The 26,033-nt window shown below is 39.9% G+C and overlaps 4 protein-coding genes and 1 long non-coding RNA gene across 6 annotated transcripts; 3 read left to right on the top strand and 2 right to left on the bottom strand.

Moving 5' to 3' along the window:
- The first annotated feature begins 15 nt into the window (after window positions 1-15).
- On the top strand, window positions 16-3,438 carry LOC124210450 (V-type proton ATPase catalytic subunit A). The gene is made up of 12 exons (XM_046608509.1): window positions 16-229; window positions 303-396; window positions 650-762; window positions 832-1,059; window positions 1,121-1,315; window positions 1,381-1,475; window positions 1,546-1,817; window positions 1,894-2,020; window positions 2,092-2,340; window positions 2,408-2,614; window positions 2,681-2,870; window positions 2,935-3,438. The coding sequence occupies exons 1-12, from the start codon at window positions 227-229 to the stop codon at window positions 3,025-3,027; spliced, it is 1,866 nt and encodes a 621-aa protein (XP_046464465.1). The 5' UTR covers window positions 16-226; the 3' UTR covers window positions 3,028-3,438.
- Window positions 3,439-6,897: 3,459 nt separating this feature from the next.
- Window positions 6,898-8,957, top strand: LOC124210452 (presenilin-1-like). Its single transcript, XM_046608510.1, has 7 exons — window positions 6,898-7,423; window positions 7,487-7,696; window positions 7,753-7,973; window positions 8,046-8,144; window positions 8,217-8,468; window positions 8,528-8,640; window positions 8,703-8,957. Exons 1-7 carry the CDS (start codon window positions 7,128-7,130, stop codon window positions 8,856-8,858), a joined length of 1,347 nt encoding a protein of 448 aa, XP_046464466.1. The 5' UTR covers window positions 6,898-7,127; the 3' UTR covers window positions 8,859-8,957.
- Window positions 8,954-13,521, bottom strand: LOC124210455. The gene is made up of 3 exons (XM_046608515.1): window positions 13,328-13,521; window positions 13,197-13,265; window positions 8,954-9,023 (listed from the first exon to the last, which is right to left on the bottom strand). The coding sequence occupies exons 1-3, from the start codon at window positions 13,479-13,481 to the stop codon at window positions 9,019-9,021; spliced, it is 228 nt and encodes a 75-aa protein (XP_046464471.1). The 5' UTR covers window positions 13,482-13,521; the 3' UTR covers window positions 8,954-9,018.
- Window positions 13,522-13,654: 133 nt separating this feature from the next.
- LOC124210447 (thyroid receptor-interacting protein 11-like) lies at window positions 13,655-25,728 on the top strand. Of its 2 annotated transcripts, XM_046608505.1 has the most exons (13): window positions 13,655-13,823; window positions 14,010-14,089; window positions 14,161-14,250; window positions 19,043-19,105; window positions 20,288-20,363; window positions 20,429-20,508; window positions 20,981-21,160; window positions 21,233-23,032; window positions 23,096-23,669; window positions 24,958-25,039; window positions 25,100-25,331; window positions 25,391-25,468; window positions 25,535-25,728. In XM_046608505.1, exons 1-13 carry the CDS (start codon window positions 13,730-13,732, stop codon window positions 25,643-25,645), a joined length of 3,540 nt encoding a protein of 1,179 aa, XP_046464461.1. In that variant the 5' UTR covers window positions 13,655-13,729; the 3' UTR covers window positions 25,646-25,728. The 2 variants fall into 2 exon arrangements, with proteins under 2 accessions (XP_046464461.1, XP_046464462.1); XM_046608506.1 differs by lacking the exons at window positions 13,655-13,823; window positions 14,010-14,089; window positions 14,161-14,250 and adding an exon at window positions 17,081-17,562.
- Window positions 13,695-14,163, bottom strand: LOC124210457. The gene is made up of 2 exons (XR_006881198.1): window positions 13,988-14,163; window positions 13,695-13,923 (listed from the first exon to the last, which is right to left on the bottom strand). It is a non-coding gene; the product is annotated as an uncharacterized LOC124210457 (long non-coding RNA).
- Window positions 25,729-26,033: the final 305 nt, after the last annotated feature.

Raw genomic sequence — 26,033 nt, 5'->3', positions numbered from 1 at the left:
AGAAATAGATGATTCTATCCGTTAGGTGGCGTTGAAAAATTGTAGTGTCAAATTTCTTATTCAGAGCGGCTCTCTTTTTTCTCTAAAGTCATGTGACTGCTCACTCAGCTGACTCTGACACCCGTGATCCCGTGAAAGAGGCTTCAAAGTACGATTCATTCGTATAGCATCGTCTTGTCATCAGCTTCCTCGTTTTAAAGCTCACTTGAAATAAATCTTCTGCAAAATGGTAGGAAAATGTTTTATTTGTACGTTTGAAGGATCAACATTGAATGTAAATCTAAACGTTTACTATTATGTAGGCAGGTGCTATGGATAGAGCGTCGAAGTTGCCCAAACTTGAAGATGAAGAAAAGGAATCAAATTATGGATACGTTTATGCTGTTTCCGGCCCTGGTATGATCATTTTCATCTATGAATGTCTTTATTGCTTGCTAAGATGTCTCTAAAATACTGACAATCAGTAGTAGCAATTTGCCTTGCTGTAACAGAAGAGTTTCATAGTTATCTTGACATATTTTGTTTTCTCCAATTTTAACCAATTAGATGGATTTCTTGTTGATGAGTGTTACAAACCGAGATGTTATTATCTTATTTCTGGGGATTTCAGCGATCTAAATGTTCTTTAAACAATTTGGGGTTATTTCAGTCGTTACTGCCCAGAAGATGTCTGGATCAGCTATGTACGAGTTGGTGCGAGTTGGCTATTCTGAGCTTGTAGGAGAAATTATTCGTCTTGAAGGAGACATGGCTACCATCCAGGTCAGTTGTATCTTGTATCAAACTATATGTTCATGTACAATTATTAAACTCAAATGTTTTGGTCAATAGGTTTATGAAGAAACCTCTGGTGTCACAGTAGGAGACCCCGTACTAAGAACGGGTAAGCCCTTGTCTGTGGAACTCGGTCCTGGTATCATGGAATCTATCTTTGACGGCATCCAACGTCCCCTGAAAGACATCAACGAACTTACCCAAAGTATCTACATTCCCCGCGGTGTTAACACTCCTGCTTTGAGTGTCACTGCAGAATGGGATTTCAAGCCCGCCAACATTAGGGTAACTAAACGCAATCATATTACTGTTACTTTAGAAAAAATAAATATATTTACTCTGATAGATTGGAAGTCACGTGACTGGAGGCGATATCTACGGAACGGTTTTCGAAAATAGGATGGTTAAACATAAAATGATGCTCCCTCCTCGTGCTAGGGGTACTGTCACCTGGGTCGCTTCTCCTGGACACTACCGCGTCACTGATAAAATTTTGCAGATTGAATTTGATGGCGAAAAAACCGACTATACCATGTTGCAGGTAAGATCTGATTTTGATGTGCAGTCTTTAAACGAATTACTACAGATATTTTGTTCTTTAAATAGGTATGGCCTGTCCGTCAGCCGCGTCCAGTTGTTGAAAAGCTTCCGGCCAATTATCCTCTTTTGACTGGACAGCGTGTGTTGGATGCCCTTTTCCCGTAAATAATTGTTGTATTACTTTTTTTAAATTATTATTATTAATCCTAAGCAATTTTTGTCGTTGCGCAGTTGCGTTCAAGGCGGAACAACTGCAATTCCGGGCGCTTTCGGTTGTGGCAAAACTGTCATTTCGCAGTCATTGTCCAAGTACTCTAACTCAGACGTCATTATCTACGTCGGTTGCGGTGAGCGTGGTAACGAAATGTCTGAGGTGTTGCGAGACTTCCCTGAGCTGACCTGTGAGGTTGATGGCATTACTGAATCCATCATGAAGCGTACTTCCCTAGTAGCCAACACCTCAAATATGCCTGTCGCTGCTCGTGAAGCTTCCATCTACACTGGTAACATAATCTTTAACAACTACTTCTCATTATTCGTTATTTTTTAATGTTCTCTTTTGGAATTGTTATCCGTTAGGTATCACCTTGTCTGAATATTTCCGTGACATGGGTTACAACGTCTCCATGATGGCTGATTCTACATCTCGTTGGGCCGAGGCTCTTCGTGAGATTTCTGGTCGTCTCGCTGAGATGCCTGCTGACAGGTTTGTTTTGTTACTCATCATGTTGACATGACGTTGTGATCTGCAATGTATTTGTTGGTGTGATTTAACAGTGGTTATCCTGCATACTTGGGAGCTCGTTTGGCTTCCTTCTACGAGCGTGCTGGTCGTGTCAAATGCCAAGGTAGTCCTGAACGTGAGGGCTCTGTCTCCATTGTCGGTGCCGTGTCCCCTCCTGGTGGTGACTTTTCCGATCCCGTCACCTCCGCAACACTGGGTATCGTACAGGTGTTTTGGGGTCTTGACAAGAAATTGGCCCAGCGTAAACACTTTCCTTCCGTCAACTGGCTTATCTCATACAGGTAAATCTTTTGCTATAGAATGAATAGAATTCTTTTTTTTTAAATCATTGATATGAATCGTTTGCAGTAAGTACATGCGTGCTCTGGATGACCACTACGAACGTCATTTCCCCGAGTTTGTACCTCTTCGTACTAAGGTCAAGGAGATTCTGCAAGAAGAAGAAGATCTTTCCGAAATCGTGCAACTTGTCGGCAAAGCTTCTCTTGCCGAAACCGATAAGATCACTCTTGAAGTTGCGAAATTGCTAAAGGATGATTTCCTTCAGCAAAACGGGTACGGAAACTGTTTATTCGCTGATTAACTTCTTAGCACTATTTTAACCTGCAACTCTCTTTACAGATACTCTGCTTACGATCGTTTCTGTCCTTTCTACAAAACCGTGGGCATGCTCCGAAACATGGTGGGTTTCTACGACATGGCTAGACATGCTGTCGAGTCAACTGCCCAATCAGATAACAAGATCACATGGGGAACGATTCGCGAGTCCATGGGCAATATCCTATATCAACTTTCTTCAATGAAATTCAAGGTGGGTTCTATTTTCTCGAGTTCGGCAAAAATATTTTAAATGCTGTTTTCTAATCTTGAAATAGGATCCGGTCAAGGACGGAGAAGCCAAAATCAAGCAAGACTACGACGAACTGCACGAGCAAATGCAACAGGCCTTTAGGAATTTGGAAGACTAAATTAGCACCCTACAAGTTAGAGTTTTTTTTTTTTCCCATCAGCAGATTAAACAAATAACATCCGTAGCTCATTCTACGTTTCTTAAAAAGTTGTTTCGCAGCCAAGGCAGGTCTCTGTCATTAGTTGATTCTTTTTTATTTTATCTACTTGTTTTCCTGTGTGTGCGTGTATATGATTTATTTGAATTTTTTTCCTGGGTCCTGGAACACAATAATTCCATTTTGTCATATGAAAGAGCCATCACCCAAATCCCGAACATTGTCGTTGCAAAGCATAACAAATCTAGGAGATTAATGCATGGAACATTCCTGATGGACAATTTGCGTCTTTTTTTTGGATCAACGTGTTAGAGAAAGTAATTTCTCTCTATTCGTATTTCTATGGGTGTTCAATAAATCTGCGAAATTAGATAGCCTGGGACTTCCATAGCACAAAAGTATTAATACGTTACAATTAAATTTTATGATGTGAAAAGATGAATTGTAAAGCAAGTCTTAATAGCAGGAACTAGTTATAACTAAACTGTTCTGAACTACTAAAACTAACTTTACTTTACTTTTTTTTTTTTTTTTGTGTTTTATGTTTGATTTTTAATTAATTACCATAAGGTTCCCGTGTTTTTTAAAAAGAGATTTGTGTGCGCATTACCGAGAAATATTGTCATTCAACTGAAGTTGGACATATTTTTCTAATATCGCGCCACACAATTGGCTGTTGCTCATGAGACTTAGCAAACTCACTAAGCAACTGTGAGCACGGCAAACTCTATTAGCTCTGTAATCAGACAATCTAATTCCGCAATCTGCCCCAACTTTGCTAGTAAGGGGCCGTCTATATTTGTGGTTAAATTTTTTGCGAATAAGGACAGTTTCTAGCGTAGACTAGAGTTTGTAGTATGGATAGCCCCAATTTTGCTACGCATGTATCTTTTTGAGGCAAATGTGAGTCCCCTTTCGTGCTAAAATGGGGCCATTAGTTAATTAGCAATAAGCGCCTTCGCTTACTGCTGGTTTCATACTTGCTTAACGTATTGCAAAAGGCACCAGAATTTCTTTAAAATTTGGATTATCAGCTGAAAAATAAGGAATTACTGCAGAAAGAGGAATAAGTTGAACCTTTTTATGCTTAAAAATGAAAAACAAAAACAAAAAACGGTTACCTTCGAAATTGAAATTTTAAATCCGGAAATGTTTAGCAACAACTGTAAGGTCACTTTAGCCTTACGATAACAAAAATCAATTACATGCACTTTGCGCATCACGTTGTGAAACGTTGACTTTGCAGTGTGTGCAGCATACTAATCTATCGTGTTGAACTGGTATTTTTTTTTTTTTTAAGAAATGGGATCTAAACGGATAGTTCTACAAATACATGCGCATAGCTCCGTTACGTTTGCCTGGAACAAAGTGAAAACTCCTAAAGTTACAGGCGCTGAGACAAAAAAATACTCTGGAACTTAACGATCGAATGTCAATGTAGTGATGTACAGTAAAGTAAATGAATCTTTCAAGTGAACAGAAAGTTGAAGAATTTGAAAACAGATAAAAATCTTATCTTCACTTCTATTTGGCCAGAGATGAGTAATAATTAGATTTTTAAAAGTTGTTGTATTGGTTGACCATCGGTCATTGTTATTTTAGCATTTCAGGCAGAACAAAGCAGATCAGAATCAGAACCCTTGAAAATGTGCAATGCCTGCGCTGCGATGTGCACATGCTGTGGTTAGAATTTTTCCGAATTTACTTTTTTTAAGTAGACCCATTATTTTCTAATTGTATCTTTACACGAATTCGAATTTTTTATTCTACTCGATTAATTATGTTTCAGGAAAATTGACGAAATGGATTGTCATTGGTTTAATTATTTTCGTTGTGGTCTCGATCGTAACGTCTTGCATTGTTTTATTGGGTCCTGATGACGAAACTAGTCCGACTTCGCCAAGTCCTGCTGTTGCCATGGGTAATTTTTTTTTTAGAAATAATTTTTTTTTTATTATTTCAATTACGCTAATTCAAGTGTAATGCTTTAATTCACCTTCAATAGACTTACTACAGAATTCAATAATTTTCAAAGCAATTGGAACCAGTGCTAAGCCTATGTCGACCTGAATGTTTCTCATCAAACCAAGCTTTCAGATTTCAGCTTATGATGGTTATCTTGAATTTTAAAGACGTGTGCTATTTTATAATCCTCATGTGGATTTATGCACTTAATAATGATTGATAAAAAAGAACATCTTTTCTATTTGAAAAATACAAACATAATGCATTTCGAAAAAAAAATGTTACATGTTATACAGAGACTTTTGAAAATCTGTATTGTTTACGTCAACGAGAGTTACGAGACGGGAAACAGAAACGGAATATTATAAAACTCTAGATAAAGAGAGATGACCTAAGAAATGTACTTAAGTGATATAAATGCTACCCACGACAGTCTGTTAAAAGAGTGGATTAAATTACTGGATTTTGACGAATCAAACATTATAGTCAAATCAGTATGTAGCGCTAGGATATAGAACACGATACGCTTATCTTACTTTACGTTTCGAAATACTTTCCGGTTTGTCCCGCTGGTGTTCAACAACGGAGGTAATTTCCCGTCCGTAATTTTCTGCCATAGATTTTCTGACGAAAGAAAGCTAAAATGAAATTCTCTTTCAGACCTATGCATTTGAGACGCAAGCATTCGATTACATTTGTATACATGTACACATAACCTCAAATGACTTCAATTCCCAATGAACTACCGACAAAAGCTGAAAGGAAAAGAGAGAATTATTTCTTCATGCAATCTTATCGGTATCGTGCAATGTTGACCAGCCATAGATAAAAGTTCGTGCGTCAAAACGACTACTAAAAAAATATACATATATCCCTTCATATTCAATGCCATTTAGCCACCAAAATCGATATTGATTTAGTGTTCTAGGTGAAGTAGAATCTGGAGGAACGCATCGATAAGTCATAAATTCACAATGTGCCTAGCTTGCTGTGCGGCGTGCATGTGTTGCGGTGATTATTAATATCTATTTGAGTTTAATTTTTGTTACATTTTTAACGATCATTTTCTTTTATAGGAAAATTGACAAAATGGATTGTCATTGGCATAATTATTTTCTTTGTCGTTACCGCTGTTGTCGTCCCTTGTGTTCTTTTGTTGGGTCCAGATGACCCCGAGATTTCGTCGACGACCGTAAATCCGGTTGAAATCACTGAAAAAGCAGGTAAAGTTATAAAAATAGTTATTTTTTCTTATTTTTTTAATTTTTTAATCCAAGTGTAAGAATACGAAGAGAGTCTAATTATGTTTCTATGTTTTCAGAATTTTTCATAAAAGATTCCATCATATTTAAAGCTATTGAAAACAATATAAAATCCGCGTCACGGTAGATCTTCTAATATCAAGTTGACAATTGACAACGTGTTTTTCCCCGGCGGCTTATTCATTCGTTCTATTGACAAAACAAATATACGTATTGTGACAATTTATTATAGTTTTTTATTTGCGAGAAATACGAATCAGTAAATAATGCATTGATTTAATTGTGTTTGGAAAAAATACAGTAAAAAATACGTTAAAACTGTGATTGTGTTGACTGTTCCCGAAATGATCTCAAATTTGGCAATTGTTTTAATTAAAAAAGAATTCAATATTAATTATAAGGTAGGTTTGCAATTGGCATAAATGGTTAAAGTAGCAGGGGTAAAAAATCTCTCTTCATTTTCAATTACGGCGTTAAAAAAGCTCTAAATTTAATAATGTGATTGTTGCGTAATTTGTATCAGTGTGCGGAGTTCGAGATACTATGAAAGCGGAACCTTATTTATTTATTTAGTTTCTGCGGAACGATTCCGTAGAAATGTTTTATTTTAAGCTGCGTTGCCGCCTGCCGGATGCCGCCCACAGTCAGACAGTGTGTGTGTTTGAGCCTTTGAGGTTTGACAGCTAAAAGTTTGACACACGGCATAACTAAAGTTGCATTAGATTACTGCAATTGCTAAATAGTAAATACCAATAATAATATTTGGGTTTTGACTTCTCCCGGATATGGTTGTTTGATTTTCATCATCAAGCCTATAAAATTGATATTATTGGAATGTCTAGTCCACGTTCATCAACTTCGTCGAATCCACCAGAGAACGGAGCTTCTCTTATTCCCAATGAACGTGTGCCTTCTCGATCAAATACTAACCCTGCTTTACAAGAGCGACAGCAAATACCCAGAGAACTAAGCCGAAATCCAGTTGATCAAGATGAGCTTGAAGATGAAGAAGAGTTAAAATATGGAGCAGCCCATGTAATTAAACTCTTTGTCCCTGTTTCGCTATGCATGATGGTTGTGGTGGCCACAATAAGCTCAGTCACATACTACACGCAAAAAGGAATTTATTTGTGAGTATTGTGTTTCTCAAGTTTGTAAATGTATGTGTTAATTTTTCATTGGCATTTTTGTAGAGTTTATACACCATTCCATGAAGATAGTCCTGACACTGGAACCAAAGTGTGGAATGCTGTTGCTAATGCAGCCATTCTTTTGGGTGTCATTGTAGTGATGACAGTTTTTTTAATTATGTTGTATAAATATCGCTGCTATAAAATTATTCATGGATGGTTGATAATGTCCTCGCTGATGCTGCTGTTCATATTTGCATACCTTTACCTAGGGTAAGTGAAATTTTTAAACATAAATTTTGTATACTCAACATTTTGTTTTTTTTCAGTGAGGTTTTGAGAACATACAATATTCCATTAGACTATATTTCACTACTCTTCATCATGTGGAATTTCGGAGTTGTTGGAATGATTGCAATTCATTGGAAAGCCCCTCTTCAATTACAACAAGCCTACTTGATCTTTGTTGCTGCGCTCATGGCATTAGTTTTTATCAAATATCTCCCTGAATGGACTACATGGGTTGTTCTGGGTGTGATTTCCATTTGGGGTAAATCTTGGCATTTTCCCTTGAATTTCAAAGATACTGTTGATTCCATGTTTTATATGTTATTGTTTTCAGACTTGGTAGCAGTTCTCTCCCCTCGTGGACCTTTACGGATTTTGGTGGAGACGGCACAGTCTAGGAATGAGCCACTTTTCCCTGCTCTTATTTATTCTTGTATGAAGTTTTATATAGATATTCTTATAGAATGGATGAATTTCAATTCATTTTTCTATTTAACTTATTTAGCTACGGTCGCATACATGGCTGTAATGGCCACAGACCAGTCATCAACAAGCAATTCCACTAGCAATAATGAAACTGCTGCCAATGGACCAAGGAGCCCTACAGACGGTGGCTTCACACCCGCCTGGAGTCAGGAGGCCGAGCAGAGAACTGAAGCAAGAAGACACAGAGTTCAAGCCGCGGCCGCAGAGGCTCCTAGAGCTGCACCTCAACCCCAACCAGTTACAGAAGAAATTGATGATGATGAGGAAGAAAGTAAGTTTTAAATTCTGTTTAAAATGTGGATTTCAACTCAAAGTGTGATTTTATTATAGGAGGCATAAAGCTTGGATTAGGTGATTTTATTTTCTACAGCGTCTTGGTTGGAAAGGCCTCTTCATATGGAGATTGGAACACAACAATTGCCTGCTTTGTTGCAATCCTGATTGTAAGAGTTAATGTATAATTTTAACATGATTTATTTTGACCTTCTGAATTTTCCTATTCTAGGGATTGTGTCTGACTTTGCTGCTACTGGCAATCTTCCGTAAAGCCCTTCCTGCTTTGCCTATTTCTATTACATTTGGGCTGGTGTTCTATTTCGCCACAAGTAAACTTGTAGCCCCATTTGCTGATTCACTTACTGCCCAACAGGTTTTTATTTAATCACTTGTATTTAAGCCTAAGTTTTTTTTGTCCAACAAATTGAACTCAATTAATTGTAATGTTTTAACTAACATGAAAAATAAAAAGATCTTGAATAAGTTTTATTGTTGGTATTCATTTACTATTTCCATATTCTTTACAACAGTGAAATTTCCACAAACTAGTTGTTGGAAATGGAACTCTTGTTGGCGGTGTCGACCGTTCAACTTCCAAGATTGAGATAAGAGATGACACCTTTGTTGTTGCTAGTTCGTCCTTATATTTCACACTGCCGTATAATACAGCATTTTGGTATTTCAATAGTTGGTTTAGGGTTGAGTAGGGTAGGGAACAATAGATTGAATGGGAAGAGAGGGTAAAATCGGGGCCCTCTGTTGAGGTCCCTACAAATTACACAGAATTAACAGTAGCAATAATGTCGATCACTGTTGGGATGCAATAAATTCCCAACACACTCCCCAGTAGAGCCCGTTCAATTGGCTCGACATCCTGATCGACTTGATATCCGTTGGATTGGAGATCTGAAAATGCGGTTGAAGATGGATGGCCTGGATTAAGAGGAGCTGTTTCGTTGACTGGCTACGGATTCAGTTAATTGTCCATTCCATTTGATTCCGATTGAGAGTTGGCTGACTCTTTGGAAGTTTGCCACCAGGATCCCATACCGATTGGTGTGTGTTGGAATCTTCTTCAATGTCCTTTAACACAAGAATATTTTTTAGTAGATGTGAAACGATTTTGTTTGGTACCTGGGTTAACGAATAAGAGAACAGCAACTGGTTGATGAGATGTTCTTCTATACTTGGTAACCTTGAGATGCGTTTAGGAGCTGGTTTTACTGGCTCCAAGCGCTTCCGTTTCATTGAGTTTTGTTGATTGGCCAATTCCGGAAGAATTGCTGCTTGACTGCACGGCGATCTGAACTTCGGAATGATTTCTTGGTTGCTTTCTACGTTTGTTGAATTGACAAATGCAGCGGCTTCTTGAGGATTTTCTTTCGAAGCTTCCTGGATTTCTGGCGACGATGATAAATTTCCAGAAGAAGAGAAGTTGGTTTGTTTAAGTTGACTCGGAAAAGAGTTAAGTGTTTCCAGCGATGCAGCTGGCCTTCCCGAGGGGAAAAAAAGAAAGGTAGGAATATCCTTTTCTTTGGAGCCGGCTGGCGGAATCCTAATAATTGAATCTTTAGTTTTTAGACAATTGAATGTGTCAGGAACTTCTGCTTGATAAGTAGGAGTTTCTTGATGACTAAGAGAGTGAGGAGCTTCTGCCGGATTGGCTGGAGCTTTTTGAAGATTGAGAGTACCAGGAGCTTCTGCCGGAGTAGCTGGAGCTTCTAGAATAATGAGAGGACGAGGAGCTTCTGCCGGAGTAGCTGGAGCTTCTTGAATAATGAGTGTGCAAGCAGTTTTTTCGTTGCTAGAGGAGCTCAAGAGATTTTTGGACTCCACTGCATCTACACCATCTAAGTTTGCAAATTTGAGGTTAGTTGCTTTCAGCTCGTCTTCAAACCTTTTTTCGTCTTTGTTTCCACTGGATTTGACCGGAATATCTGAGATTGATAGCCCTTTTTTTGGTCGTTGTTGGAGACTGGCTGTTCCAGGCTCCTTTTCCATCGGGACTTCTTTTGACTGGGCTGATTTGACGTTTTGGTCGCTGTAGCAACTTTTCGCGTTCGATGATGGGATTTTTTCTGCTCCTTCCAGATTTGCTGAGTTTTCTAACTTTGAAACAAAGGAATTATTTTCTTTTATTTCGTTCCTTTCAAACCTTTTTTTGTCGGGATATCCGTCTGGCCCATCCGGAGAATCCGAGAGTGAGTCTCCTTTTTTCGGTGGGTGAGGGAGACTGGCCGTTCCAGTCTCTTTTTCTTCCGTCTGGATATTTTCTTTTGACTGGTATGAAGGGGTGTTTTGAAAACTACAGCTTGTTGTCGTAAGCGACGACACTTCTAGTGGAGTTGGGTTTGGCACTAATACTGCTGCAAATTGAGATGTTGAGAGGGTTTTGAGAATTGACTCTATTACTGGATTTGTTTGAGAAGCTGGCTCCTGAGAAGCTGTTGGTGATAAGTTGACATCTCCTGGAGCGACGGGCACTGAAAAGGCTGTTGAGATGGCTGCGATCACCTGACTGATTATGTCCCGATTGAGTTGTGCTTGGGTTGCTGCCTGGTTTGCTGCCTGGGTTGCTGCCTGATGTTGGAGAATTTGGAGCATTCTTTCTCTGTCCTTCTCCCATTCTTCGTCATCTGCTTCCTTTTCGAGTTTGTCTAACCATTCTCTTCGTTTTTTCTTTAAGATGTGAATTTTGGCGACAATAACATCGTCCATTGTTTGGTACATGGTGTCGATGTCTGCATTGATCTCTTCTTGGTCTTCGCCTTCTTTGTACATTTCAGCCTGGACCCTTTTTGAGAATATCTCATAAGTTTTGTAGAATCCATCTAGCTTTTTTTCTAATTTTTCGACTTCGATAAACGCTTCCAACGTCATTTCTGTTGATTTGTACGTTTCGACGAGGTTAATGATACGGGTGATATGCTTTTTAATTAAAGTTCTTGCGTAATTTGGAGCCATTGTGAGTTGGAGGTGGCTCCTAAGGAGCTGCTGAGAGTACGAAAAGAAGATAATTAGTTTAAATTAATGTTTTGATTAAGTTGATTAGCCTTTTTGTTTGTTGTTCTGCTCGGTCTTCGGAGATTCGTGGTGCCGAATTAAATTCTGCTGTCTTTTCCACTTTCTTTGAATTCCTTTATGTGAAGATATCTGCAAAAACTGAATGATTTTGGAGCTAGGGTAATTTTCTAGCTCCTTACAATCCCACAAACGGCATAATAACAATTTTTAGGAAAGAGAATTTAAAGAGTTTTTGCCGCAAGACGGCGGTTTCTAATTCCCAATTTTGTGCTCAGAGGGCGCTTTGTGCCTTCTCAGAAAAAGAGAAAGATTTCCCTTTAAGCAAACAAAAAATGCAAGAGCGTAAGAGCGCGAGATTTGTTTCGAAATGGCGGAAGGCCTTTGTAAATAGAGAGAGAGAAAAAAAATTCAAGTTTTAATCACCCTAAGGCGCACACGAGGCGAACGCGTTGAAAGGGTAGAGAATTTTCCCGCGTTTTTTCCAGTTTAAAGGGGAAACCGGCCTAGCCCCCCAAAAAAGAGAATATTTTTCTGTCGTATTTAGAGAGATCGTTGTGCCTTCTGAGACAGAGAGAGATTTACCCAAATGATTGAATAACAAACAATGCAAATTAATTCAAAAAATGAGAGAGATTTGTTTTCGGGAAATGGTCTAAGGCCATAGCAAAGAGAGCGATAATTTATTTAAGTCTTTTCACCCTGGGGCTCACACGAGGCGAACTCATTGAAGGGTTAGAGAAGTTCCCGCGTTTTCCCAATCTAAGAGGTAGGGAAGCAAGCCCCCCCAAAAAAAAATTCTTGAAAGGAAAGAGATTCCCGCGTTATCCCATTTTTAAAGAACGGGCAGTGAACCCAATCAGCTGAGATTCGTTTTTACAATGCCGGGAGGCGTATCAAGAGATAGAGAGGGAATTTAACCTAAGGCTCACACGAGGTGAACACGTTAAAGAGGTAGGGAAGTTCCCAAGTTTGCCCAATCTTAGATATTGGAAAGCAATATCCCCCCAAAAAAAAAAAAATTTGTTGAAAGGGAAGAGAGAATAATCAACTTAGGCGATGATAATTTACGTGACAAAAAAAGAAATCCCCCTTCAAAAATGATTTAGGAATCCTATTTTAATTTTAAGAAACTTTGAGGAAATATTTTAGCTTTAATTCAAGAGAGAGAAGAAAAATAATTTACTGTTTAGAGGGATCTATTTGCTTACTAGACCCCTGAGAACAAGTTAAACTCAGAGAGAGAGAAAAAGATTCTAATAAATGACTGACCTGCCATAATTAAACACAATTTTCTTTGATAAATGGCGGCAATGATTAAGCAAAAGGAGATAACGAGAGAAAGATTTGAGTGTGATAGAGCGAAACTAACTTAACACTGGTTGGAGAAAACTCCGGTTCGAAGGACCATGTTGGAAATGGAACTCTTGTTGGCGGTGTCGACCGTTCAACTTCCAAGATTGAGATAAGAGATGACACCTTTGTTGTTGCTAGTTCGTCCTTATATTTCACACTGCCGTATAATACAGCATTTTGGTATTTCAATAGTTGGTTTAGGGTTGAGTAGGGTAGGGAACAATAGATTGAATGGGAAGAGAGGGTAAAATCGGGGCCCTCTGTTGAGGTCCCTACAAATTACACAGAATTAACAGTAGCAATAATGTCGATCACTGTTGGGATGCAATAAATTCCCAACACTAGTGTTCATGAAGCAAAGCAGCTTCCTTGGCCATCTGATCCTCGTACTTCTTGATATTTCCAGGTGAGTTAACTGAAAATAGAAACCAAGATGAATAAAAATGCAAAAAAAAATTACAAAAATTTCAAGAATACTTTTGCCATTCAACCACACAAAGATTGGAAAGGTTGTAAGAACTCCAACAGCGTAGTATTTGTAGATCCAGCTCTTGCTCATATGATGTTTAAACGGGAACATGCCAATTTTGGCCGTTAAAGTGTAAGGATATTTCATCATACGTCCAGACATTTTGTTAGGTTGATGTATCTACAGATATTTATACAAAACAAGACTAATTTCAGTATTTAAAACAGTTTCAATGTAAAACACGGCTACTTACCGATGTGCTGCCGATTGATGGAGAGAGAACACCAATATGGCCGATTTTTAGGCAGTGACGAACTAAACATTATAAATTCTGCCAATAGGTGGCCTCTGGCAGACGACGTTTTTTGTAAATAGTTGAATAATATTTGTGAAAACTCTTTTAATAGAAAATGTCCTGGTTTGGAGGAGGATTGAGTAATTTACAAGGCAAAATTTCCTCTTTCACAGCTCAAGTTCTTAATGAAGTAGCAGAAAGCGTTCAAGGTAGGTGTTATATGTAAAAAATTCACAAACAAACACATGACACGTCATCAGGCGATACGTGGTTTATTTTTGTTTCAACAGCTCATTTCAAAATGTCATTCTGTAAGATTGCGTAATTATATGTGGTGTAAATTCTAAATTCAGTAAAATGAAAACTCAATAACCTTGTTATTTTTAACTATACAGGTGATGATGATCAAGAAAGTCCAGAACATGTAGAGGAAGTTGCTGGTGCTACAGAAGATATTTTACAATTTAAAAAACAGGTAAGAACTGATAATATTATTATAAAATTAATAACTTTAAATAACTTTATTATAAATTATATTATTTACAGAATGAAGACTTGATCGTGATCAATCGTGAACTTGAATCACAGCTCTCAACACTTTCAAGACAATACCGCAACTTACTCAGCTCTTCCAAGGTAAAACCTTACATCAACATCTATTTGGGAAAAACAGCAATTTTTTAATTCTATGCCGTCCTAGAAAATAAGAAACTTTATCCAATTATCTTTAACCACTGATTTCAGTGAGTCGGTTACAGTGTCACATTGAGCTTAATTACTCTGATAAACTGTGTGATATGCCTTATCAGTTTAAGCAGGCTGTAGTGGGCAAGGTGGGGTTGTTTGCTCAAGCCATTGATATAGCGCGACGCACATACTCACTCGTAGAAGGGAGCGTATTTTAATATTTTTTAATAAGGGGGGGGGGGGGCCTTGTGCTCTCCGTTTTGTTATCTTGGAACGATAAGCTAGGCCAACAGTTGGTCATATACTCCGATTGCTTACTTGGTCTTTCATACGTGATGCTGTTGACCTTTCTGTGACAGCAAGGGGAGAAGTCAGAAGTGGGCGAGGGGAATAAGTAGGGAAGAGAAAGTGGGGTGCACACTGCACAGGATTATTCTACCTGGTCTCCGCGCTGCCACAAGCCGCTGCTTCATTAATTCTCCTCGTTATCTGTCGCTCGTTACTGCTTCCTTTGGTCTCTTCACGACTATACGTATCGCATACGGATGGCTTATTTCATCGAACGTAGCCCCACCGTCGTCCCTTCCCCTTACTAGTTGCTACCAACCGTAAAAACTACTGCGCCAGACTTTACTAGGACTCTAATGAGTCCATCATCCGGTGCCGATCATACGAAAATCACCTTTAACCTCTTGAAGGATTTATGGTAGAGAAAACTGAAATCGGAAGCGGAAAAAATGGAAGTTATCCCACACATGCTCCGTCTTTCCCCCTAAATTTCTTCTTGAATTTCTGAAAATCAGGTGTTCTTATTGGCCAATCTGACCACGTACGTGGCTAATCGCTTACCTGATCAGGCTGCTCAACTACCTATTGTTATGATTAATTTAGCTTTCTTACTGTTTTAAAAGTCGGCTTTCCAAAAAAAAAAACAACAAATCTAACATAGCTGACAACCGAATCTTGTGTAGATCAAATTTTTTACGACTATGCGAGTCCGAGGACGGAAAAAAGTTTTTAAAAAGGGGGAGGTAGACGAAGAGGAAAACTAAAGAATAAAACAAATAATGAGCAAACGGGATGAAATGTGATTCTTGTCGTCCAGGAAATGGCCTTTGAAAAAACATGTTTGGAATATCAGACAGAGAGAGAGAGAGAAAAAGAAAAGACAAATAAAGGTACAGTTCCAACAGGATTCTTTTGTATCGCTTTCTTTCCGCAGGCTATTTGTGCGTCGACAAACTCTGATGCGCGTCGCATCAACAAACCGAACGCCATTCGTGAATGTTGTCGAATAGCAGGGGGAATGGATCAAATCACGGAGCTGAACTAACAATCCCGTCTCAATTTTAGTCTCGTAAAGTTTTCTTTTCCAGTTAATTTTGGGTGTAATATTAGAAATTGAGTCACAATCTTGGAAACAAGTGATATCAGCCTCACTGTTCTTTTTTTCAGTTTTTTTTTCTGTTCTTTTTTTGTCAAACATCTGTTGTTCGCACCTGGCCATCATTCATAAACAGAAACGGTCTGCAGATAGGCCAATAAGTTTGTCGTTCCTCCCAGTTTGAAATGATGGCGCCCTCATCTCTTGTTCTAAGAGAAAAGGCCGGGAGGGCGGATGTAGCAGCCATTACACGGACGTTTTGTCATGCAAATCTATACCGAGTGTGTGTGTGTTTTACCCGCTATCGTTCTCTCACACAAGTGGGCATATATCCGCCAGACGGAAAGTATCAACAGTGTGGTACGTGTGGCATGGAGGAGGGGAGAGAGGAGGTTTTTTTTTCTCCCCAACTGTTAAACGGGTAATATGATTATGCTTCAACTGTGTTCGGTTGGGTCAGGTGTTATTCTCTGAATCAATAGATGTAGGGGAGAGTGCCGGTAATGTTTCCTCCCTCGCCCTATGTTACACAAACGATCCTTAAATGGAGAACAGAGGGTGGAGGCCAGATATGCCAGCCAAAAGGAAGACAGAGAGAGAGAGAGAGAGAAAAAGGAAAGACTGTATATGGGAGAAAGAAAAGGACAATCGCGAGCGTGACAATATCCGTTTCCGTCGAACGATATAGAAGAAAGAAAAGGGACACATACGCGGACGGTGGAACACGAAATGTGCCGCTTGTTATTGGTACAACAGGGCTATTCACCTTTAGAGCTTTCCCTTCCCTACCAACCTTGGTACAGGTCATTCGGGGTCGTCTACGATTCCGGACATTACGTCTCAACTTCAACCGAATTCACGAGAAAATCAGAATGACAAATTTAACTGTAAGTTTTTTTTTTTCAGATAAGACATGGGGGTAGACCCTCGTTTGTAATCTGTTGACGGATAGCTGTTCTGAGATCCGCACGGTGGTCCTAAAAGGAAGAAGGTTGCTAAACAATGTAAAAGGCTTGTCCGTACAACGACAATAGCGTTTGAAAACCGGAAAAGACTGTCAGCGTTTTCCTCCAAGTCCAAGTTACTTTACTCTCGTACGTTCATAACTTTTCTATTTTTATCAATCCAGATTGTAACTGAAAACTGATTCGCGTAGTTATTGTTGGACAACGACAGGGGTAGTTCCTACAGTAGCTCGTCGTTCAATTTAATGGGACTCACCGAAAGTCTTAACTATTCTGTTCGTTTCGTGTTGCACCCCTTCGAATTTCAATTCATTTTCGGTAAGGTGGATTTCGGTTGATAATAATAAGAAAGGTCGCTAATAAGGGCCGGGATTTATTTTTCACGAGTCATTGAGGTTGAGAGGAAGTGCTTTCCAGTTGAAACAGGTGAATGCCAGTCAAAACTTCACCGGCCAATAGACCCTCTGCGGCAACGCGGCTTTTAATGAAGCGCAAGATATGATGATCTGCCCTGATGATCGTCCCGTGTGTTTGTTTCTTTTTTTCTTCGCTTAATTGGGAGGGGGTCGCATGGAGTGTTTAAAAAGCGAGTGCTCAGGTCGAATTTCCAACAGTCTTCGGCGTTCAGGCAAGCGAAGAACAAGTCGGGCCCGGCATTTCAAACAGGGAAGAAAGGCTGGCAGCATGGCGTCCTTAATACCGTGCGCGGTGGCCATTGGTCCAACTTGTTCGGGCACTTTGGCTTGCAAAGCTCGGGTGGGAGGAGCTAGATGACGGTCGAAAGTTGACGAGCTACGGTGACTTATCCGTGTTGGTCGACGCTCAAGTCGCTACACTTTTCAACGAGAGGGAGTTGAGTTCGGTCCTGGCTCTGAAGTCCTTTCCATTCCTCGGCAACTCCCACCAAGTAAAGTAAGTCCTCGTTATCATTTCAGGGAGAATTTTGTCGATTTTCGGCTAGACACTATTTCTATGTTTGTTTTGCTATCTTTAAATATCTGGAAATTGAAAACGGTTTGCGGTTACCGAACGCATTCCAATTCCGCTCAGATAAGACAGAAAGAAAAAAAAACGTTGTAGTATCTGCCGAGACCAAGCGCGGTTGACGGTTTCATCCGGTTGGTTTTCAGTATCTTGCTGAATAATTTCGTTTTTCCCCTTCATTTCTCTTTTGTGTATTTTTCTTTAAATCTTTTTTTTTAAGATAGACTTTATAAGGAAGATAGCAATGTGAAAGGGTGGTAGTTTTAATGGTCAGACAGAAATGCATCGTGTCAGCATAGCAAATATTGTCCGTCTAGTTCCGGGGTCGAAAACAATCTAGCGCGCTCCACATCATCGAATATTGGGTTGACGTGCAATCAGTATTCAACGGCACGTTATAGCATTTCCTCCTCTTTTTTTCTTTTTTAATTTATTTTGAAAATAGAAGGAAGTTCCCCCTCCCCCCACTCCATCCTTCACCTCCTCCGTCCTGTCGTCCTCTATGTACCCGTGTCAATATCCATTTCCTGCCTACGCTATTTTACTTCGAGATTTGCCGCTCAGTAAGAAATTCAACTTGATTCCGTGAAAAAGAATTTTTCTTTAATGTTATTAATTTAATACGCTTAAATAACAAAAGCCAGGATAATAAAAGGAAAGGTGGGTTTTTATTGACCAGGTGACCCCACCCTTGTAAAATTCTCAGGAGATATCCTCCGTTCTAGTTGACAAATGTTATTCGACCCGCCCTTCCTTTTTGAACATCTTTTTTTATTTTATTATTTCCATTTTCTTTTCTTTTTTGTTGTTGGTGGAAATTGAAAAGTTATGCAACATTAATATTGATATTGTTGAGGAATATAAAAATGTCGTAGGCCAAGTGCCAAGTGATTGTTCTAGTCAAACGGACCGGACCAATCCGGTTGGTTCCTCCTTCTTTCTAATGAGAGGCTAGCCTCTGTTGTTTGCTAACCGTGAGTCTAGTTCTACATATCTTAGCTCTTTTTTTTCCGCCTCCTTTTTTTTCTTGGCTATTCTACCCGTGTCAAAACCACGGGGTCAGAACCGGTAGGAACCCGGTGTGCCTTCGCACATAAATTTGCTCATTAAAACAACAAAAAGAGAGAGTAGATGAAGAGAAAAACCCAAATATAACAACCTAAAAGCAGAATGTATACTTTGGAAGTCAAGCAATATAACACAACCGGTATGTATCGGTTTAAAACCCAGTGCCCCCATTCGTCTCAATTTTGTTCTCTATTACTGGCTACAAACCTTTTGCCAATCAACAAACACGGAAGGATTTCGTAATAGCTCACTCTTTGACGAGGTCTGCATTCGTAATGAACTGTTGTTTAATGACCATTTTCTATTTTTATTATTATTATTTTCTTTTTCCTTTTCACAGGGCAATCATGAGACGAACGCCGGTGCTAGTATTGGTGGAGGACAAGATGATCATCATTCACACGTACTACGTTGTGTATGAGCAAATAGTTTTTAGTCACAAAATGTTGATGCATAGAAAAGAGATGTACTCAAAAACGGGAATGAAAAAATGGCGTGAAATCAGACGAGGGGTTGCTAAAGAACGTTCTCTTCTCACATCGCACCTGCGTGTCAGCTAGCCAGATAAAAAAAAACAACGAATGAATCAACAGAGAGTCTGGAAAAAAATGAAAAAGGGTGAACGAAGGAGAGAGCGAAAGGGACTGTAGTGAGAGTGGGGAGAGAGTAGGAACATGACGACCATACGTTTCTAGGACCAGCTGTCGACATGAAAGGCGGGAGTGGCGAGACGCTGGCCGCGAGTGAGTCTGCTTCTCTGCATATGCAGGTACCTGGTCAGGTGTGGACTCAGCTGCGTAGCCTAGATTACGCTGGCGAACGCACACAAACGCGGCCGCGCATAGAATGCAACTCACTCTCCGATGATTCACCGTTCGTCTATGCCATATTTCGTGTCGACGGATTGGAATGAAGGCAGCTTAGATTACTTGCCTGCTCGCCAGAACGATAGGAGATGTATACAAGCGATAAGTTTTTATCCTCGATTATAGCCGCCCGTAAAAAAAAAAATCCTGGCTCTAAGCTATTTTCGTGTTAGTTTTGACTGTAAACGTCATCACCTGCGCACTTGAAATGATTTCAAACGGGTACCTACTTGCTAGGACTCGGATGCGGGCTAGTTTATGATGCCAAAGCCGGTCTTGCACCTTATATTATTGGACTCCATACTCTAACCGTTACGCCTCAAACATTGAAACCTGTTTTCGTGTGTCCCTCTTTGTTTTTCCTTTTTACTTTTCCTTTACTTTTCTCTTTTTGTGTATTTTTGTGCTTAAAGAGAAAAAAAAATGAATCTGTTTTCGTTTTTACTTGTAACCAACGCCCAAGCTACCCACCCTTGTTCAAGCATAGACTTTAGACAACAGTGGGCCCCGAGTTTGATTGACATGCGAGCCGAGTAGGCTCAAACCCATTTTTGTTGAAAGTTTGGAAAAATAACCACCGACCTTGTTATAGGGTCGAAAAGCGAACCCCTCTACACCCTTAAACGTTTTTGACATTCGAGACAGGAAGGGAGAAGAACTTGAGAAGTTGAAAATAGAGAAAGCAATGCTGAAAACATGTCGTGTGTTCTTTATCGCAGGTGGTCGAGTCCAAATGGCAGAAGGACGTCCAACAATGGTTGAAATCGCAAGGTCTAGAATTACCTCCATTTCTCAGTAAGTTCAAATTTTATTCCCTTTGTTTGAACGAGATATTGACACTCTCCTCCATTTCTCACTAGGAGACGATCGAGTGAAATCCAGCGAATTGAATGGAACAGAATCTGGCCAAGATCTCACCTGTCGCGTTGAAGCCCACCAGGTAAATACGTCGACATATTATTAAGTTTTTCATCATCAGCACTATAGCTCGTATAAATTGTATTGCCACCCAGAGAGTCACTTATCGCAATTTACTAACTGACCTAAGAAAATAGAAGTCAATTTACTATGAAAGAATGGCCTTTGTAAATTCAGTTGTTTGATAAGTGACAAGGGCTCTTTTGTGTGTTGGTGTTGTTGGCCCCCTTGGCATTCGTCTATTTGTTCACTTTCCTTCAGACTTTCCTTATTCTCAAGTTGCCGAGTTCCTCCATGAGTTGTTCCTCCTCTCCTTTTTGGGTTTACTAAAGATAAGATAGGCAGCGGTTTTGTTGTTGTCATTCGCCCTCCCAACTCGGCACCTTTTGAAGCGTACCTAGCTACTCGATAAAACTTAACCTAAAAGGATCATCAAGCGTCATGAAACCTATTTATTTTTTACAGCCACAGTAAAAATTTATTTCGGATTACAGGCGTACACAAACCTTGTTCAGAAGGTGGCCGCGCTCGAAGAACAGCTAGTAGATTTGGACCAACAGCACCAATCAAATCTTGAAGTAGCTATCAACAGCCGAGATCAACTCAAAGAAGAAAATCGACAGCTACAATTGCAGTTGGTGCAATTGATGAACGACAGACAGCAAGAGCAACAGGTTGGTTTAACTGCGCTTCTAAACTGAGTCTCGCTGCAGAAATATGAATTCCTTTTATTCTTATCGGAATAGACTAAAAGTGGACCCCTCTTTCCAATCGACGAGGAATCAGAAGAATTGGATGGCGACCAAACTTTGGCCCCGAGGCCAACAACAGAAGATAACTTTAGGAGACTTGAAAGCGATCAGCAATTTTTCCGCCAACAAATCCTTCAATTTAAACAACAGTTTGAGTCTATGAGCGAAAAGCTAATAGGTTTTGAATTGATCCGATCACAAAACGATGAACTCGAGAAAGAGGTAGCTACTTTACGGAAAACCGGCTCTCAATGGGAATCGGATTACCAAGCGAATGAATCGCGTATGAACGAGGAGAATACAGATTTGAAAGCGAAATTGGAAGCTTTGCAGAATCAGAATCAGATCCTTTCTTCCATGACGTCGGTCCTGGATCGAGTCACAAATGAAAATCGCCTCCTCGAATCTAATCTTGAATCGGCCAATCAAACTCTCCAGGTCAAACTTGATCTTATTGAGCAGCTCAAAGCTGAATTGCTCACCCTAGAAGCCAATCAACAAACGAGTTCTACCGTTGACACCGTCCAGATCGAAGCCAGTACAGAACCCCATTTAAATTGGCTAGACATAGAGAAGCAGATTGATGAAAATCGCCTGCTTCAAGCGCAGTTGGAAGAACTGAAAGCTCATCATAGATCATCGGAGACGAAGCAAGTTGAAGACCTGAGAAATGAAAACCAAATTCTGGGAGAGCAAATAATCCAAGTTCGCGAAGCTCTCGACAGCTGTCGAATCAAGATGGAAGAAGTTGATGCGAGCCGACTGAAATCTGAGGCCGATTTAACCAAGAATCACGAAGAGCTTATGTTATGTAAGTCCGAGTTCGAGAGAACCCAAGAAGAAAAACACCTTCTGGAATCAAATGTCCAATCTTTAAACCAAGATCTTAATGTCCATAAAGAGAAAATTGACTATTTAACAGTCGAACGACAGAATTTGATTGAAGAGATGGAGAAATTGCAAACACTTCGGGAAACTGACAAAGTAGAGGCCAGCACCGAGACGCATTCCGATGAGCAGGAAATTCAAGAAATGACTAACGTAAACCTTCGACTTCAGGCCCAGTTGGAAGAATTACGTAATCAGCACGAATATGAAAATGGTTTACTAAGGAACGCAAATGAAGAACTCAAGAAAAATTTAGCTAAAAACGACGAGATGTTGCAGAAATCTCAGATCCAGTTAGAAGAAACCGAAGGGCGTCGCCTGAATTTGGAATCGGAATTAGGTCAACTTGAAAAAGAACTCGAAACGGCAAGGAAACAATCTGAAGAGCTATCGGATAGCAAAGCTCGTCAGGATGAAGCAGTGTCTCGGCTGCAACCTGAACTGGAAGAATATCGTCTAACACTGTCTGAAACTCGCGAACTCTGCAAGAAGGAAAGCCTTCGGAACGAGGAACTTGTCCAACTTGTCGAGTTGAAATCGAAAGAAGCGCAGGAATTGCTGGAAGAAGTAGAAATTCTCCGTTCACGCCATCTTGTACTGGAAGAAGAAAAGTCCAATACTTCCTGTTTGGAGGAGCGAATGATCGTTCTGACTCGAGAGACTGAGGCCAGTCGCCAAGAAATTATCCAATTAGGAGAGCAACTGGAAAAGACGCGTCGAGAGAGAGATGAGCTTAACAACCAAGTATCGGAAACCAAGACGGAGAAAGAGTTGCTAAGAGAGACCCTTCAAGCGTTTCAACAACAGAGAGAACAGCTTGTACAAACCGTCCAACAGAAACATCAAGAGGCCGTCAATTACCATGCTGAGACGCTGCGCTTGGCCAAGATTTGCGAGGAACTCCAGGTATTTCACAAATCATTTTTAGAAAGTTGAACCTTGAAACTAAATTCACATTTTCTCTTGCAGATGAGATTGAACGAGCAAAACGAGCTGGAACAGGAAACGGTTCGATTGAGATCAGAAATCGAAAATTTCAAATCCACTCTTGCCCAAAAACAATCGGAGATCGAGCGCTTGAGAAGTCACCTCCTAAGTGTCGAAGAGACCTACACCCAAGAATTGCTCAAAAGCCAAACGAAGGAAAGGACTCTCAAAGAGTCGCTCCAGGCGGCCGAAGAGCGGGCAACTGAGCAATGGCGATTAGGAGACCAAATCAACGTTTGGCAAGACAAATACCGGCAATGCCTGGCCGAAAAAGAAAGATCGGAAAAGGACAAAGCGCATCAAGAGAAATCGTTGGATCGCCTTCAACATGCCTTACAGCAGCTAACTCGAGAAAGGGAACGAGACATCGTTTTGGCGCAGAAAGAATTGGCGCAGAAATTGGCGCAAGCCGAGAGTCTGCAAAATGAAAAAGACAGCGAGATGACGATGCTTCGTCGGAAACTTTCCGAGGCCCAGTTGGGATTGGAAGCGGCTGGGCGATTAACCCAGCAGTTAGACAAGACAACAGCCGCCCTCACAGCTTCAAAGGACGAAGGTACATTGTTCACAATTTTTATATTGCCACCATTATTCCATATCGATTTGTTTAGAATTGCAAGTGCTTGTTTTTAGTTGCTCTTTGAGTTTTCCGTGCTCTTTTGTTTTTCGAATTATTTTTTAAGACACTGCTGATGGCTTCTGATACGGCCAAATATCAGCAGGTAATTCTGGGCAGTTATTATCCTTGGACTTGATTTAAAATACAAGGAAGAACCCAGACTGCCGGCTGGTATCAGGCCGTGAGAATGCCCACATCCCCACACACACCACATCCACCTGGCACTCGATGTTTGATTTATTTTATTTTGAGTTAATTTTTTAAATTTTTTGTTATTTTATATTATGTTTGACTTTTCTCCTACCTCCTCCCTAAACCATCAGCATCGTTTTCCTGCTTATTTTTCTTATGCACCGGTGAACTGGTTCTTTTGGTTTGCTTGCACAGTACTTGGGATCAAATGTCATTATTATTTTCTTTTAACTTAAAAAAAAAAACAGCGCAGGAGTCATTACAGTACGATTTGCCCATGTCAGTTCTGAGAAAAGATTTTTTGTTTTTTACAATTAAAAATACGTTTACTTGATCCATGGCTTTCGCCTGGAAATCTCATACGGTAATTTGGAGAAAATTGGGAAAATTCCTTATAGGAGTTTTGGTTATTCGTGCGCTTGCTCGAGTCTCTCCATCCATGGCCCAGTATCCAAATTGCTGTTTGGGGTGGCCAGGCGATCACCCCAGTAGCTACTAACCCCTAATCAACAAGTTCAATTCAATGCCCCATCCATCGTGGTTACTATCCGCTTCTTTTCTCGATGTTCTCTGGACGTCTACAACTCAGCTATCATCTTTATTCGAGCATGGCAAATCAAATGAACCAGTCATAACTAACCGTTACTCACCATCTTTACCTACCCCGAAAACCTGCCCTCCATTTCTTCAGATTTAGTGTTCACATAATTTCTGTGCCTTAAACCTGATGCATGTGTGCATCATGCTGCCCAATTCCTGCATCGTGGTAAGGCACGTTTCGATGAATTATATGCTCGATTTTGTTGTTTCCGTCCGTGAGTATTACATCAGGTACTGGTTGTATGTGCATGATACCAGTACCATTGTAACACTCTCAACGGTCAACATTTCTGTCAACATTTCTCTGCCGTCTTATTCTTAAGTTGTATGCAGTTTGTATTTATCCATTGCAGCGTAATATGGAAGTGTTTTATTATTAAGTGTGAGAACTATTATGTAACCGAATTTCTTCTCTGTGTTATGCGGAATCTAGTACGGACCAAAGAAACTGAACTAGTTGCCGTTCGCCGTCAGATGGAGGAGATGCGAAGTGGAACTGATAGCAAAGTTGACAGGTATTCCTTCTGTTTGTCAATAATTTATCATTTTTACTTAATAATAAACTTTGGCTATAGATCTCTGGTTAAAAACCTTTTGATGGGATATTTCTCTGCCCCCTCGGCCAAAAATCGTCTTGAAATTTTGCGGATCATTGCGACTGTTATGGATTTTTCTAACGAAGAGCGACGAAAATCTGGGGTCGAGGAATCTTCTTCCGGATTGAGCGGATGGGCTACTGGGTTGTTGAAAATGACTGCAAGATCAAGGACATCCTCTGGGAACTCTAGTACTGGGGATGCAGAAAAGGTATATATTTTAAGCTGTTTGTTATCGTTATGTCTACTATAATTCTATTTTTCGTTAAGTCATTGTCGGAAGCCTTCATTAGCTTTATGGAAACGGAATCAACACGTCCAAGCCCGCCCAAACTACCTGCTCAGAAGGTGTTTCACTATTACTTTCACACATATATTTTGAAAATAATAACGATTTAAATTATTCGTCATTAGGTTGATGGTTCTCCAGCTTCAACGAAATCAAATAGCAGTATGACCGAATTCCAGCCAGGTCGAAATGAGCCAACCATTCTAAGAGACGTGCTCCGCGATACGGAAACTTGAACATTCGTGGCCCAAAAATTAATATTTTTTGTACATTGTTTGCTGATGATAACGAAATATGATTAAATATTAAAGATTCCAATTAAACTTATTTTTTCATCTTCTTAACTCGAGTTCCAACAGCGAAGCCAACAAATCTTTAACACTAGGTGGCTTGGCGAAGATAGCCAAACAAGTAGAAGTATGAATAGGCTGATAGACTCACAAGCCAAATAAATAAAAACAGTCAGAATGCCTTTAAAGTTTAAACATGGATATTTACCACCTAGTGCAGATTTCCGCAAAATAAAAAAAAAACCACTTTTGGTCTGATTGATTTCCATTGCTAAAATTTAGGAAGCTGCGTCAGCTATTTATAGGCTTGCCATGAAGATAATTTTTTGTTGGA

Source organism: Daphnia pulex, chromosome 2 (genome assembly GCF_021134715.1).
Source record: "Daphnia pulex isolate KAP4 chromosome 2, ASM2113471v1".
NCBI lineage: Eukaryota > Metazoa > Arthropoda > Branchiopoda > Diplostraca > Daphniidae > Daphnia > Daphnia pulex.
The sequence above is the reverse complement of the archived record's forward strand: the minus strand, read 5'-3'. Positions and strand labels throughout refer to the sequence as shown.